The following is a 17426-nucleotide window of genomic DNA, read 5'->3' as shown; positions in this document are numbered from 1 at the left end:
TTTTTTCTGTTGTTAGCGGAAGTCAAGCCAGCCATAAATATGGCATTGTTGTATTATACATCTGGCCAGTTGGAAATGATTAAAGTTTGTTTACTTTGCAGGTATTATAATTATCGTGTAGTGTTACACAATGCACAGACTGAAGTGAAAAGATAAAATGTAGCAACCAATGCTAACAATATAATGTGTTATGCAAATGTTGTTATCTGTACGAAAACATTTATTTGGGTTTCAGTGTAATAATTCTCTGTGTCTTTCTTCATGCTGAGCAATTAGCGTGTCCACCCACGCCGAATGCAACGTTAGTTCATTTGGAGAATTGTGTGACAAGCCATGTCCCTCACAATGCGCTGTTCCAAAGAACAGATTTGACAGATTCTGTGACTTAAACAGCGGAACCTGTCCTGAAGGATGCAGAAGAGGCTGGTATAACAAGTATTGCAATCAAACCTGCAGCACTAACTGCTCGAAACGTGTCTGTAATCAGCAGAATGGGCACTGCACCCTCGGTTGCATTGACAACTATGTTGGACCTTTCTGTGACACTGGTAAGTACAAAACAGTGAGTGTATTCAAGACGTATTCTATTGTCCAAGCTGTCACACTTTAAAGGTTTTCGCTCTATTTGAAATATATCTTTTGGTATTAGTGAAGTGTGTCTAAATAAAGTTCTATGTTTACTTGTTGACAAACAGCCAGACAACAGTTGATTTTGTCCCTTGTTTTTCTTTCATTCTCCTCCTGGCTTTTGAGTTCCCGAGACAACAACTGTGACTCCCGAAAAGAGAAACAACGTCAGGTAGTAGATATGTAATAGCTTCAAAAGGTAGTAGCAGATATGTAATAGCTTCAACACTGGTAGTGGATATGTAATAGCTTCAACACTGGTAGTGGACATATAATGGCTTAAACGTTGTTAGTGGATATGTAATAACCTCAACATTGGCAGTAGATATGTAATAGCTTCAACATTGGTAGTGGATATGCAATAGCTTCAACATTGGTAGTGGATATGTAATAGCTTCAACATTGGTAGTGGATATGTTATAGCTTCAACATTGGTAGTGGATATGTAATAGCTTCAACATTGGTAGTGGATATGCAATAGCTTCAACATTGGTAGTGGATATGTACAAGCTTCAAACATTGGTAGTGGATATGCAATAGCTTCAACATTGGTCGTGGATATGTAATAGCTTCAACATTGGTAGTGGATGTGTAATAGCTTCAACATTGGTAGTGGATGTGTTTTAGCTTCAACATTGGTCGTGGATGTGTTTTAGCTTCAACATTGGTCGTGGATATGTAATAGCTTCAACATTGGTAGTGGATATGTAAAATTAAAATTAACTATTGTGTTCTTATTGGTGTCATCATGAATCACAGACTTTGTATTCACAGTGGGTACTGATAGCAATGAGCGGACGAGGACTACTACCACTACAGAACCTCCATCAGATGGATCCGTCCTAGCTATTTCCTTGGCAATAGGGATCACAGTCTGTGTCGTCATTGTGCTTACACTAATTTTCTACCTACGGTAAGTAAGGTTTAGCACTAGTAAAAATGAAATAGTTAATAAAAACAAAATCATTTCGTTGTTTCACTGAACAATACTCAAAATATAATCTGGGTAGTGATACAATATCTTGGGAACGTTTACATATTCTGGAAGTAAATATCGTATATTGTTACAGTAATCTAGTATTAGTAAAAGTATGAAAATATTCACAACTATAGTTTGATTTATGTAAATGTTGAACGTGCAGAGTAACAGATCACAGGCCACAGAGTGTCTAGTGAGATCAATGCCTGCATGAGATAATTATGATATATTGTTTAATCATGATATATTGAATGGCTGAACTGAACTGAACTTTATTTCACTCGGGCATCATAAGAGGTATAAAAACAATATTTACATTTATACAATATACAAAATAAATGTTATATACAAACGTCATGATAAAAGCAATGAACATTCAGCAAGTTAGATATTAAGGTATTGAGGTTATGTTTTAAATATAGCCATAATTATTTTACAAACAAGTGAACGTTTTCTTAAAGTTCCTAGCTTATTGGTGTTAAAAAGGATAATCATTGTATACATATCTGGTTTAATATAATAATAATCGTGGATATATTTTTGTCTTTCTAATTCTAATTTGAGACAGATATATAAATAATGAAATTCGTCACCAATATCATTTAAGTTTCTCAGAGTACACTTTCTGTCATTTATTGGGATTCGTCGCCATCTACCTGTTTCGACTGGAAGGAAATGGCTGGAATTTCAATAGTCTCACAAGCAATGCAGAAAATTAAGGCATTGTTCAAAATTGAGGGATTGAATGTTCAAAATGCTATTTATAAGTGGTTGCTTTGGAAGAGGTTTCAGTTGTTGGCATCTTTGTTTACAGAAAAATATTTTCCAATTTACTTTTGATAACAGTTTTAAGCCAAAATATACCAAAGTAAAACTCAGTCCAAGATCGTCGAAAATTCTCTCAAGACAGATTATTCGTTTATGTTTACATTTGCCAATCGCTGAATATCAATTTATATAGTAAGAAGCTCAAATTTGACGATTTTCTGGTTAAAAGGTGAAAAAATGGAATACATTGATACCTATGCACAGTGATGAAAATCTGGTATGAAACGATTTGGAGTCATTTCGAACATGAAAACTCATGTCATAAATCGGGGGTTGAGGTTTAAATAATTAGGTATACTGTGAAAGACATGAGTGGCTTTTGAGTGTTTGTATTACATTCATTTGAGAGAATGTTTGCCATAAATTGCCTTCATGTTTGTTTTCAGGCGTAAAAGAAATGGTGAGTAAATTTATTTTTTAACAATAACAATACCTTCAATCATAAAAAAAGATGTGCTACTTTGTAACAAATCTGTCATTAAGGTGTGTCCGTATGTCTCAAACAGAAGTCGGGGGTAATTGAATACGTAACAAACCTGTCATAGGAGGCGAGGCTCTTTAGATCTTTCATCATGTACGTACGGCGATATATTCAGCATTATAACAATAGAACATATAATCATAGAACATGGGTATACGAATGGACGTTGTATAACTGCATCATATAACATCCATTTGATGTTGTTTCAATTGTTGTTTTCAGGTCAACTCAACCCTGATGCTGTCCAGAGACTACTTCCAGGTATGACATATAAAGTGGGAAAGATGTAGCGCTAATTCTAGAGAATTCCCCAAATATAACGCCCTTATCATGAAAACAATTTCCAAAACCACGTACATCATTAAATTCCAATCGTTATACATGTTAGTGTCAGCACCACTATGACATACTCTTCCAATGACTGTAGCTGTTCACACTCTCGCTGACAATATGAATCAAAACTGACACTATACTTTCTGTTGCCAAAATGCAGTTATTTCCGAATGACACTAAGAGGTTTTATTACTACTAAGGTTGTAAAATGTCTGTTTCAGCAAGAAATCTGGATTGCAGTCGCCGAGACGACACCATGCTGCATAATGCCTGTAGAAGAGGGACCCTTGCTCAAGTCAGACAAATTGTATCTCACGAACTGGTGGACATAAACAGCAGAGGAAAGTGTGGCTGGACACCAGTCATGATAGCAGCTGAGGGGGGACGCCGAGAACTAGTTGACCTCCTTGTGAGAAGAGGGTGTGACCTGTCACTGACAGATGATGACGGTAACACTATCCTTCACGTGGCTTCTATCAAAGGACATTTGAAGATAGTGAGATATATCCTCTCAAAGAAAACAGTTGATGTAAACATTACAGGACACTGTACCAGGACAGCAGTGATGGTGGCAGCAAGGTTTGGACATCGGAAAGTGTTTGACGTACTTGTGAAGAACGGAAGTGACCTTTCAACTGTTGATTCAGATGGTAACAACAGTCTCCACACCGCCTGTATCGGAGGACATGTGGAGATCGTGAAATATATCCTCAACAACGTCAGTGTTGATATTAACAGCAGGGGGCACAACGGAAAGACACCACTGATGTTTGCAATAAACTTTGGTCATGTACGAGTCTTTGACACAAGAAAAAAAATGGTGATTTCCAAAAATTTCCAATTTGGAAACATCGTATTTCCAAAAATTTCCAAAATTGGAAAGATGATGTTTCCAAGGCTTGGAAATTTTTGGAAATTTAGGAAGGATTTTACCACTACTTCTTTCAATTTCTCCTTTTCCCCAAGGATTCCCGGCCCATGAGTGTATGGCATTGTGTAATCATAGCTTTCGGCCGTGGGAGCCGTGCCAATTAACACTTATCAGAGGGGTACACAAAGCCCGCAGTCTAGATTACCAGTTGTCCGACTTCCATTTTTGTGGAAGTCGCGGTAGCTGAGTTGGTTAGAGGCTGATTTTGTGCTGGCGATAGGGTGCCTGACTGAGGGTGTGAGTTCGTATCCCGGATGGTGCTCAACTCAAAAAGTACTAGAATTTGTACTTTACTAAGAAAGTGTAATCCCAAATATAACACATGTTCCATGAGTGTATAGACTGAACTATTTGACGAATCTTTTTTTGATCTGTTAGAGTTCTTATTGTTGATAATGTATCTTGCATGTGACATATTTATTCATGAAAAATCTGCAGAATACGCCATATACTAGTATTCATATTATCCCTTTGTGCTTGATATCAATGCAACTGTGTTTCACGCGTGAAGTGATAAATTTTTTAAAGTTGGGATATAGAGTAGGTGTTTACTATTAGACGTCCTATGCGACCAACTAGGAACCAATTCTATATATTAGTTTAACTTCACTGATCTGCATTCTTCTTGTTCTATGTGTCAGAAATTGATGATGACTGTTCTATTTACCGCTAGTATGGTCGAGCATTTTCAAAAGTCAGTTTCAAGTGTATGTTTTAGTTGTTATCCACAAACGCGCAAATGTGTTTAATTTCAACTCTCCCACCCCAGCCCTTTCAATGTTCGTATGAATACAAATTCCATACACCTAAGCTATATGGACTATATGACAGTGACTGACTGAGTGTATTACATGCCATGAAAGTGAACCCGTGCCATGGCGTAATGGGGTATTCCCGTGAAGTAGGATTTTGTTATTACAGTATAATCTCGTTCATGTTGCGTCGGTGTTGTTATACGGGAATAAGAGACTGGGTGCTATAAAAATCTGAACTTGTTTTGAAATGTGATCGAATTTACTGAGTTTAGCTCACTGAGATTATAATGATACTGATTCATGTGTTCACTCAACGTCTACGGGGATGATACGGTCTACGTCTACGAGTTATTGATTAATCTACTAATATCTAACAGAGTGCTAGAGTTTTGGGTGACCTTCGTAGGGTCAGTAATAAGTTGAAATAGGTCATACATGATTTGAAAATTATGTATCTTATTATTACTTGGAGTGTTGGCATGGCAGATTTTAGAAGATCGCTAAAGGCCCTCCAAATGATAGTTGAGATATATTTCATCTTCTGATGATTAATTGTGGCAACACCAAATATATTATGTCATGAAAATGTCAAATTCAGTTTAGGCTTATTTCATTTCTTTACCCCTTCAACTTTTGTATCAACCTTGTGCCTGTTAAAACATGTACATTAACTGGCCTTTGTTCGAGATCACCAGGTCTTGGAGGTAATCACTCTATATATTTACAAGTCTACTTCATGGGAACTAATCGTAGTAGAATACATTCTCCAATTAACACCTGTCACAAGGGAGAGGCCATTTGAGTTTGTGCTCAATAACGGTGTTATGCAATGGGCGTATTCACGAAAATCATTAACTTGTCAATAGAAAAGTGGTTGTGTTGTCCAAACATGTGCGGATTGAAGCAGATACTCAAATGAATTCCCTTTTTACTGAATCATAAGTCTATATAGATTAATGTGATCATTTACAAGCAAAACGTTACAGAATGTTTTAATAAAACATTCATTTTAGATCAAGGTAATCAGCCCACACGCTCACAGATATGATAAGCCAGCCAATAGAATTTATGTTAATATCCCAGTTACAGTTATTTTGAAGGGTCAGGTCTAGATGCTTGTGATTATCTATGTCTTGAATTATCACACCGCTCATTGTGAGGTCAGGTTGGATGCATTCTACTCAACTGTAAAATAGGTTTGTCGCTGTGGTGACAATTATATACGTTTGAAAATGTTAAAACCTGCAATGAGAACACGACGCCATGCCAATAGCAACTCCATGCTTGTTTGACAGGTATTCTTGTCGATGCGTAGAGTAAGGGTTCCCATATTCATTCTTGTATCATTATCGAGGTTAATGGTACGTTAGACATTTGGGTCAAGGTAAAAAGCGTTTGATGTTTTGACTACGGTGTTGTTTTAAGGGATTCTACAAGATGAAAAAACGTGTTCACTCAAGAAAAGAAATAAGACATGTATACCAGACTACCAGTATGAGATTGAATCCATGTTAGTGAGTTCACACAGTCACTTTGATTTATAGATTAGTTCACTCAAGTTGTGAGGTATTCATTTTATTGCAGAAACTTGCTATAAGAACTTTGGAAATGACAGTTTTCACCATTATTTCCACAAATTCAGTTGTGCTAAATGCACAGTTAGATGAAGTTTCTTCCTACTTTTCGTGGTTATATATCTATGTGTAAACGGTTACCGGTATATGTTCATTCTGAACAAGGGGGAAGGAGAGAATGCATCTCATGGAGATGCAGTCAGAAAGACTGCAGAGCAACAGTCTCAACATTGAACGACATAATCTCTACAACGAACTCAAGGAAAATCAAATCTCAAATAGACTGTAACAAAAATAACAATTTTTTTTTTTAAATGTAAGTAGTGTTCCTAGCGTTATGTTAAAGGTCACATGCAACGTAAAACACAACTTTGCAGATTCTGATACCTTTCGGTATGGATTTACTGAAACAAATCATCAAAAATGCAAATTCAACTTATAAAGTTGAAAAATAATGCGATGACAAAAACGATAGGTTCGCGCAGCGGGTTGTCCGGTGAATACTCGGTGAAGGCTTTGGTGTGAGCTATTTTTTTAAATGTTTCGTTGATATTTCACAGGCGCGAGCTTTTTATGTTATGACAGTATATTACCAATTTAACTGTTTATATAATTTCATTTGTCTATTTCACCACGTTCTTCTTACCGAGTCACTTTCTCAGTTCGATTCTTAAAAGCAATGTCATTATTTAGCGTTGACAGAATAGCTAACTGTGACACAGATATGTCGTTGTCGCAGACAAGTGTCTGTTTTATTGACGCCTATGTGTCTACCTGCCTTTCTGCTAATGACAATGTTCAATACACAGCTTCGATCACTGACCACATGCAATTTGAACTTAACACCTATCAGGCTATACACCATAAACAAAACGTATTGATTAATGGCGTTCGGTCTCTGTCACATTATGTAATTACACAGACAGGCAGGTGTGATACTTGTACACATGACATGTTATGATGTCTGTTGATTGCAAAATGTTATACACAAAAAATGAGGATGTATTTACAAAATCCAACATCTCGGTATATACACACATAATGAACCGTGAGGGGCGTCTGCAAATGAACCAGCCGTTACACTTGAGTGCACACCCACTCGCTCTGACTGGGTTCGGTATCCCGGCTGCTTCGTTTCTTGGGAAGTAAACCCAAGTACAAAATATTGCACTTTTGATTTGCGATTGTACGCTTATAATTTTGTTTATATGTTTTTTTTTCGTAATCAGCAATGTATATTATGTCATGAATAAGTGATAATTGTGTTTTAATTATATTTGATTTTTTGGTTGCATGTGACCTTTAACAATATGATTTATCAAGAACGTTCAAAACAAATTTGCTTGTGTTAGTGCTATAAACTTCTTATAAGTTTGTATATATTATGTTTTATATATTTGTATTTGTGGAGTAACGAGCCAACGCCTTAACCACTAGGCTACCCAAACCATTTGTTTCAACTTTTAACTACAGTCATGTTTATAAAAGCTTGCTGACATTTGATTAGAGATAATTTCTCCGGTAATTATCAAGTAATTGTTTTGTTGGTAAATACATTGAGTCTGTAGCATAAATAGTAATTGACAATTATACATGTACCCTACCCCAACCGCCTCGGTGTGCTTTGAAGAAAATGTAAATTTGTGTAACATATTTTTGTAAATTTGTACATGGTATGTTTTTATGAAATTTAATCTTTCTCTGTCTTCTTGGCAACATATGTGCAATCTGAAAATTCTTTTCCGAATATAAATAAACATCAATTTTAAGTATGACACTATCCGTTTGTTTTTGGATCCTTTCATTTGCATGAAAGTCGGGAGTATTAAAGTAAATAGCGTATAATACAATACCATTTTCATCAACATTGCTATGTTGACCATGGAACACTATCAAGCTAACATCAACTTGATTTCAGTGTTATATTATGATAACTTCCTTATTCACACAATCAACTAAATCCAACACAATATAAGTTGCACCGCTTAAGCAATCCACCTCTTTGATGATCTCCTCGGTGCATTATCGCGATAATGACATCGCGAGATATCGAACGAGCCTACAGCTCAGCAGGAACAGAAATCGTGACAATTGTTGTGAAAATGAAAGCTGTATGTTTATCAAAGTGAATACATTTTTTAAGAAACCAAATTATTTATCAAAGTATACATTAAAATCAATATGGGTGGTACTTGTCCTCTCTGTAATGGTAAAATAACTGGATGGCTTTTGTCCTGCTCCCTTTCCGAGTTACAACTTGTTTTCATAGACGATTCTGTCGTAATTGCCTGGTGTCGCTGGGCCTTATTTGTTCGAGACCAGTCGCTAGTGATAGTGAAAACTATGATCAGCCTCGCTCATCTCGGTTACAGTTAATTTTTTCAACCTAGACAGTGCGACAGTAGGAAGGGTGGATGCCCATCAGATGCCGTTATTTGAACATTTCCCGGTAGTTCTTGTCTGATTGTATTAAAGTATCAAAGCAGTGTGGGCTTTTGCGGGTTTTCTAATGCGTGGATGGCATATTGACTCATCATAATTGATCCCATTTCTGTGGGTTTTTTACCTCGATATTTATTCACGTCATGTAAAAATATGACGTATAATATTAAAAAATGACATTTGATCCATTTGAATCCGTGAACTAAACAACCCCACTTTGCCATTGCTAGAAGGCTCTGAAAATTTACTTAGGTAAATAGGTACATACAGTTATAGCACACAGCAAATGCTTATATGTATTTCTTATGCAACAATGAAGTTCTGTCCGTATTCTCAAAATAGTGTCGGCCCATAGGTTTACACATGCAATACAGCAATTAATACTCCCATGTTTTAACCCGTGTTAGGTGGTATAAACCTACACATGTTATTTGTCATCATTCACTTGATTGTCAGTTAATGAATTTAAAACAGGTAACACCACTTAGATAACCCGACAAAGGTTCCCATTTTGCATTTCTTGTGTCTGGAGTAAATACCCAATATAATATACATCGATCAAAGGATTAACGGATAACACGCTGATTGATTAATTACTTTTATCTTACACAGCGGATTTGTCAAAAGGTATTGTTTATGTATGTAGATTAACTAATCAATACTGAATACACTCTGTCGTGTCTGTGTCTGCGTAAAACAACTTCCTTCTTTCGAAGGATTAACCGCCAAGACATTGATTGATTGCTCATTATTGGCTAACTAAATTACTTTTTTTGTAAAGAATGGCGGACATTATGCAATTAGTGGCCAGGTGTGCTATCTTGGGTGACCAATGAAACTATATACCTATGTAAAATACCTGAAACGATATATCACTTTTCGTGAACATGTATTAGACTGTTAAAAGACACATCATTTGGAACAGCTGCAGGTGAATGGCATACGGCTCGTTTTTGTGGATATTGATGGATACATTCCTCGAACAAAGTAATAGCCTGACATCATTATAACTACCTGTTTTAGTTTTAATAATTGCATTTTGTTTTTATTCATTTGTCGCAGCATTCCACAGAATTCATGATTTCGTCGTGAAGTAATGAGACAGACAACATACACTAGGGCGTGTGTGCGAATTATGATTTACAATGTCTAGATATTCAAGTTATAAGTAAAGGTAGATTGCCTTATTTTTATTTAGTTTCAAAATGCACATAAGTATGATAATAAACTAATTAGGATTATAAGACCAAATAGAAAGACGCACGTTGACTAGTATCTACATACTGGTGAGTGGACATTAACCATGGGAATGTAGCAAGATATTTATTGCGCAGTATGTCACTTCGACCCCCACCTCGCTTCCGAGGAAGAAATCGTTATGTTATAAGTTGTGTCATGCCAAATCCTGTTGGCCATAATTCCAATACATATTTAACTACGAGTAGAAAGTAGTTTTGCTTTTCTAACTTGATGAAACCAAACCATAATCTCATTAATTCTTTAACAGACTTTAGCCCGTCATATTACGATTATTAAAATGGCAGCGCCCTGTCGCGAACATCCGCGAGTCTGAGAATAAATGCTATTTAGGTTTGTTTTCACCGAGTTAAAAATCAAAACTACTTTCTACTGGTAGTACAATATGTATTTGACTGATGTCCAATAGGATTTTGCGTGACATATCTTATATCATAACAATTTCTCTCGAGGAAGCGAGGTGGGTGTCAATATTACACTACTTACAATATTATTGTCACTTCCACCACGACCTCGCTTCCGAGAAAGAAATCTTTATGCTTCAAGTTGTGTCATGGAAAATATTTTGGTCATCAATCATATATATATTGTACTACAAGTAGTAAGTAGTTTGATTCTTTAACTTCCGCGAAGCGATCTGGACAAATTTAAGATATCGTTCCAAGCTTCCACAACGCTCGCTTCGCACTCACAAACATAACCCATTTACTAAATGATTTAGCATGAACTGCGGGGTCCGGTGGAAATTAGTGCATGGTGACACCATCACTCGACCCCCCAGGACGGCAACGCAACGATTCGTTTTGCTTTGAGTAAGTTTCGTTGTTCAGACCATCCTTTAATGTTGGAATAAGGGCGAAAAGTAAATATAAAACAACATGAGTGATTCTACCCTCTGTGTATTGTACTTACCATTGAATCAGAGTACCAATTCTTTTTTGAATGTTCATTTTACTGTGATCTGAGAAACAGCCTTCTCCCACAATACTACATAAATAATCCATGTGAAACATTGACAAAAAGAGCGAAGTTTTTGAATATAGAGTATAAGATTAAATGAGACATTGTACACGTTAGCATACAGCTTAATATTATATATGGCGCTGGATTGTATTTTCATCTTTATAATTGTAAAACGGGTCGGTGGCCCTTGTACGAAATTAACTCTCACTGACTAGATATAAGCTTATGATGATACATATTTAAACTCAACGTGACAAATTCACTTTTCACCCACAACATTGAACACTTAAAATGTGTTCACTGCAATTTCGACTAGTCAAGTCGATAATCCTTTCGTTAACCCTTAAACAATCATTACTAAAACAACACCAAACATCAAAGACTACCGCCAGTCGCCTTAACGACCCCATGAAACACTCATGCCGCCCCATGCCACTATTGCAATTAGCCCATGCAGAACAATAATTTACCATCACCCACCAGTTATCTCCCCTTGCGGATATTTCCAAGATTGGAAATTTTTGGAAACATCATCTTTCCAAAATTGGAAAGTCTTGGAAACATCATCTTTCCAAAATTGGAAATGTCTTGGAAACATCATCTTTCCAAGACATTTCCAAGCTTGGAAAGATGGATTTTTTTTCCAGTGTGAGCTGCTTGTAAGTAACGGATGCATCTTGCATCTCGAGACTTGATGTCCGACAATCAACTAAGCTTGCTGGGGAACAATAAACCGGCCAACGTCGAAAAACTCGTACCCACCTTGATGAACATGGCAAAGTACATCGTCAACTATCGCAACCTGCAGCTGTACCGTCGCTGGGTATGAGGCTGACTAAAATTCATAGGGTGCTCAAGTTCAACCAAAGCCCCTGGATGGAGCCCTACATCAGAATGAACACAGCCACCAGTGATTTTGAGAAGAACCTGTACAAGCTCATGAACAACTCGGTGTTCAGTAAGACTATGGAGAATTTGCGAAAACGCGTGACCGTGAAGCTAGTCGAAAGAGGAAGACAAGCTCAGGAAACTGACAGCCAGCCCAGCATTCAACCGTAGCAAGATATTCACCGACGACTTGGTGGCCCTGCACATGAGGAAAAGCCACATCAAATTCATCCGGCCCGTCTATGTGGGGATGAGCATCCTCGACCTCTCCAAGCACCTGATGTACGACTTTTACTACAATGAGCTGAAGAAGCAGTACGGTGACAGGTGTGAGGTGCTGTACTCCCTGCTGATGGAAATTCGAACCGAGGACGTGTACGAGGACATGAAGAAACACATGCACCTGTACGACACCAGCGACTACCCCAAGGACCACCCCATGCACAGCCAAGTCAACAAAAAGGTCCTCGGCAAGATGAATGACGAGTGTGCCAGCAGGCCGATCTCCGAGTACATAGGCTTGACACCCAAGATGTACTCCATCCTGAAAGCCGACAACGGCAAGGGCGTCAAGAAATACGTGGTGAAACAACATATTAAACACGCCAGGTTCAAGGAAGCCCTGTTCAGGACCCGAAAATCTGGAGCTCAGAGCTAAATGCTCGAAACAAGGTCAAAGCCACCAATACTTTTGCTGTGCCAGTCCTCTCCTATTCCTTTGGAGTAGTTGATTCGACAAAACAAGACATCCAGAGTCTTGACAGTCTGACCAGAAAGTTCATGTCTGATAACAGAGCTCACTACCCTCGTTCCTCTCTTAACCGTTTATACATGCCAATCGATTCTGGAGGACGGGGTTTCATTAATGTGGAGGCTCTTCATGATAGAATTTTATTGTGTACTTCTGCACATATTTATTTGTCGGATGATCCTCTAGTGTTGCATGTTAAGACTCATGATGAAAGCAAGGAATTCCACAGCTATTTTAAGCGTGCCAAGGTTGTTGGACAGAATCTGAGATTTGAGGTTGATTTTGTTGATGGTTGATGTTCCACAATGTGTCCCTCTTGTCCCATACTACCACTGTATGTCGCAGGACCCGGTCGTACAGGATGGCCACCTTCCCCGAGTACTGGTTTCGAACCTGCCGGGCCAGCTCAAGGCTAGTGACCATGTCGAACTCCAGAGAGATGTTGTCGATGGTGTAACTTGCCTCATCACCGTTCGGCATACGCACGACTTTGCTGTAGTCGTTAAACGTGAGCTCGTATTCCAGCCTATCACCCACCGTGGCCTGGTAGAACGGCGTGTGCCCCGTGAGCAACTCGAAGTCGAGTGGCACACAAAATCGGTTCCCGTACGATTTGGCGATGGCCTTTTCAACCACCGGGACCTTGTCGAGCTGGTCTGACGTGAAGCCATACCCCACGCACACCCGAGTCGATTTGCTCATGCCTTGGTACACGTCGTTAACGTGTTCACCCTTGCTTTTCCAGAGGTCACAGTAGCAGTGAAACACGTCACTGTCAACGATGCTCAGCACCTCGTTGCCGCTGATCTTGATGGTTGTTTTCTTGACAATGGCACGACCTACGTCCCGCACGAGCTAGCATTTGTCGTTGTCGGAGGCCAACGTGTGGTTGAACGCCAGTCTAACCGTGCCGGTACGATTAGGTGATTGTCACCCTGGTTGGGGAATCGAACCAGCAGCGTTTGGTCCTGGTCTATTGTGCTGGGATTGTTGGTGATAGTCACCGACTGACGCATGGCTCTGACGCCGAGAGGCTCTCTTGATCTCCGGAAAGTGTCTAGCTTCCTCCCGTATGACATTGTTATATATACAAAATATAAGAGTTTAATATAATTAAGTAATGGCCGAAGGTGGTGGTTACAATGACATCCAGATGGATGATATGTGGGATGCTAGTGCCCACTCATTACGGGGTGAGGAGGAAACCTCGTTCTCGCAAGGCAACAGACTCCTGAAGCAGACCGTTGACAATTACTATGGCACATTGAGGCGTAGACACCAAGTCGAGCCTCTGTACCGAGACTAAGCCAAGTTTACAATCGAAAAGAATGGCACGCTGTGATTGAGGGCTAACCCGGATGTCAATCTCGTGAGAAACCCGCTTGCCTAATTGACACTCACCAGTCGCCATGGTGAGCAACTGATCCACGGTAAACCTCATAGATTATCGACCTAAGCTTCCCCCGAAGGCTCTCCAACATCTGCAAGCTACCAGGGCCTAACTCAACAATGACGGGGATGTACCCCAACGTGCCATCGAAAAACTGTTGGATACGTACCATAACAAACCCTTACCCGGGTTCGAATTTACCGTTCGGGAACTGTGGGGCTGGACCAGGCCATGCAAACCAATCGTGGGTCACTCGTGGACAACACGTCCAAACTGGACGTGATCGATGAACACATCACCCGTGAAAGAACTAATCCAGGCGAATACACAACCTGGAAGAGGAAAGGTCGACCCGACTGGAAGTGGTGTCCTCCTTCTGAGAACAGCTTCGATCCCAGATCAGCCGCGTGCAGGAAACCATGGACCAAGTCTTCTACCATGACAGGTACACCATTATGGAGGTACACCATCAACCCAACCAAGTGGTGGCGGCGCCAGAGACTGGATTAAAAAACATCTGAAATCACTCGGGGAAGCCCTAGCTAAACTCGCGGGTAAGGCTGCCGAAGCTGGTGCACGTAGCCGCTAAGGAATTTTTAACCACCTCGTGTGGTGGCAGGAGCTGTGGCGCTGGTCGAACCCTGGGCTCCGGGGATGGTGGTACGACTATGCCCGTTTCACCGGTCGAGGGAGGTGGGACGTGACTCACGTTGATACCCTGGTTGATACCCAACTTCTGGTCGGCCGTGGCTACGACTATTTCGTTGTTGTAGCCCACCACTTTGTTGATTCTCAGTTGCATGTTGCTCGGAGCCATGTACAGTCCAACATTGAACACGTAGTCGACTTTAGACAGAGCGTATTCCAACATGTCTTGGTAGCATTGGATGGCACCCGGTAGATCGACCGGTCTAGCAACAGCATCCTCGACGTTGGCCATGAACTGTTTCATTCGAAATCGGTTGCAGGCTGCCAATCTCCATTCCCCACGTCCATATCGTTGGCCAATATTGACGCCGTTTCATCAACGTCAACGTCTGCTGTGGGCCCAACGTCACCTCCGATGGATCCAGAGAGATTGGAATCGAGTCGTCTTTAGCGATGAATCCAGGTTTACCCTCAGATTCGCGGATGGCAGGCATAGAGTCTGGAGACGACGTCGTGAATGGTATGCCCAATGCCCAAAGTCGACAGATTCGGGGGCGGAAGTTGCATGGTGTGGGGTGGTTTCTGTGGGAACAACCGTTCCCGACTTCTGGTCATCTGTCAACTAGAACAAGATCACGACATACGGGCAGCATTATGTAAAAAATACCATAGAGCTTTCAATTTCGTGGATGGGGCTGACACCACCCTTATGGCAACCAGCATGGGATTAGGAGCGGTAGGTGTCGGGTTGTTGACCACCATCGTAGCCGCACCCATAGGGCTGGGCATTGAAATAACAGCTGGGATGTCAGGGTTGGTGGGGTTGGTGTTTAAGTTTGCATCCCGCAGATTACATCGTAAAGCATTGAAACACGAAGTTAGAATTCTAGCGGAAGCAAAATTAAACACAATAGACGACCGTATTTCCCCCGCGCTCACGGACAGTAAAATCTCAGAGGAAGAGTTTCGTTTTGTCCTCTCTGAACTCGCAAAATATCGTAAAATTAAACGAGAGATTTGGTCCAAGTCTCGTAAAAGCACTGTCATCAGCGAAGACGAGAAAAAAAAATACATAGAACAAGAAATACAACAAGCCCAACAAGCCTTCATTACCCAAACCAAAGAAATCATAGCAGGTTCACATTAAATTGTTTCGCTGAGATCAACATAGCCGAATGACCAGGAAAGTGTTGGTTTTCACCCGGAAGTTTGGGGGCCGAGCAAAAAGTGTTATACACACTAGCGGAAAAAGATAAGGGTCTGATAAAAGCTTTATTTGATAAATAAAGCTTTACAGAGGTTTTTGTCAGAAGTGATTTCGTACCGCTGTTGTCTATACTCCTGGCGACTATCATGATCCATACTTGAAAACTGATGTACTGCTGCTCGCCGATGTATTTGAAAACATGTATTAAGAAAACATGTTTGAAACAATGTGTTCTTGTCCCGGTGTGGGATTTCTCGAGTCCAGGTCTATCTTGGGATGCATTGTTAAAATAAGACTGGCGTAGAATTGAAACTGTTGACGGACTACGATATGCACCTGTATACTGACGAGGCCTACGAGGTGGAATTTCAATGGCTGCTAAACGTTATTCGAAGGCTCATAATACATATGTGGAAAGTCACAACCCTAGCCAGGTGTCAAAGCACATTCTTTATCTCGATGCAAACAATTTGTATGGATGGGCTATGAGCCAGCCTTTTCCCCTTGGGGGATTTGAATGGGTCTCCGAAGTTGACGTGAATAGTATTATGTCATACTCGAACAAAGGCTGCATACCCAAAGTTGACCTGGAATACCCCCGAAAATTACAAATGTCACCCAACAGTTATCTGCTTCCTCCCGAACGAGTGGATGTCTGATTATTAACGAAACTTGTTGAGAAAAAATAAAGCTGACTGCGGTGAGATAAAAAAGGCTAAAGGTGTGAAGAAGTACGTTGTGAACAAGCAAATAAAACACGAACAATTCAAGGAGTCGTTATTCAATGCTCGACATTTCAGACACGAAATGAATGCTTTGAGAAGTCAGCTTTTTTTATGGAATTCATTTTAGATCTTTATCCGACGTACACATCAATTGGAGTCGCAGCACATTCGTTATTCATGTTTACTAACCTGTATAGGGCGTGGTCTTTTAGGTAGTCACTCGTATCGTACATATCTATTTTTTACGCCATGTCATTGTACGCCTCCTCGATTTGAATTTCCATCAACAATGAATTGGTGTCGGTATTCATCACTTCACATCTATCGCCGTATTGCTTCTTGAGTTCCTTGTAGTAAAAGTCATACATCAAGTGTTTGGATAAGACGAGAAGACTCATTCCCACGTAGACAGGTCTGTTGAATTTCATGTTACTCTTGTTCATATGCAATGCCACCAAGTCATCGTGGAATATTTTACTTCTGTTGAAATCTGGGCTAGCTATCAGTTTCCTAAGTCTTTCTTCCTGGTGTGATCTGACTAACTTAACGTTCACGCACTTCCTTAAATTCTCCATCTTTTTACCAAATACTGAGTTGTTCATGAGCTTAAATAGATTCTTTTCAAAGACACTGGTGGCCTACTTTCT

General features: G+C 39.9%; 1 protein-coding gene across 1 annotated transcript; it reads left to right on the top strand.

Moving 5' to 3' along the window:
• Positions 1–1412: 1412 nt before the first annotated feature.
• On the top strand, positions 1413–11865 carry LOC124277457 (protein VAPYRIN-like). Its single transcript, XM_046713154.1, has 5 exons — positions 1413–1540; positions 2821–2834; positions 3138–3176; positions 3464–4052; positions 11823–11865. Exons 4-5 carry the CDS (start codon positions 3505–3507, stop codon positions 11863–11865), a joined length of 591 nt encoding a protein of 196 aa, XP_046569110.1. The 5' UTR covers positions 1413–1540; positions 2821–2834; positions 3138–3176; positions 3464–3504.
• The last annotated feature ends 5561 nt before the right edge of the window (positions 11866–17426 follow it).

The sequence above is a fragment of the Haliotis rubra genome, unplaced genomic scaffold (genome assembly GCF_003918875.1).
Source record: "Haliotis rubra isolate DU_JTF1 unplaced genomic scaffold, ASM391887v1 Scf2216, whole genome shotgun sequence".
Classification (NCBI taxonomy): domain Eukaryota; kingdom Metazoa; phylum Mollusca; class Gastropoda; order Lepetellida; family Haliotidae; genus Haliotis; species Haliotis rubra.
The sequence above is the reverse complement of the archived record's forward strand: the minus strand, read 5'-3'. Positions and strand labels throughout refer to the sequence as shown.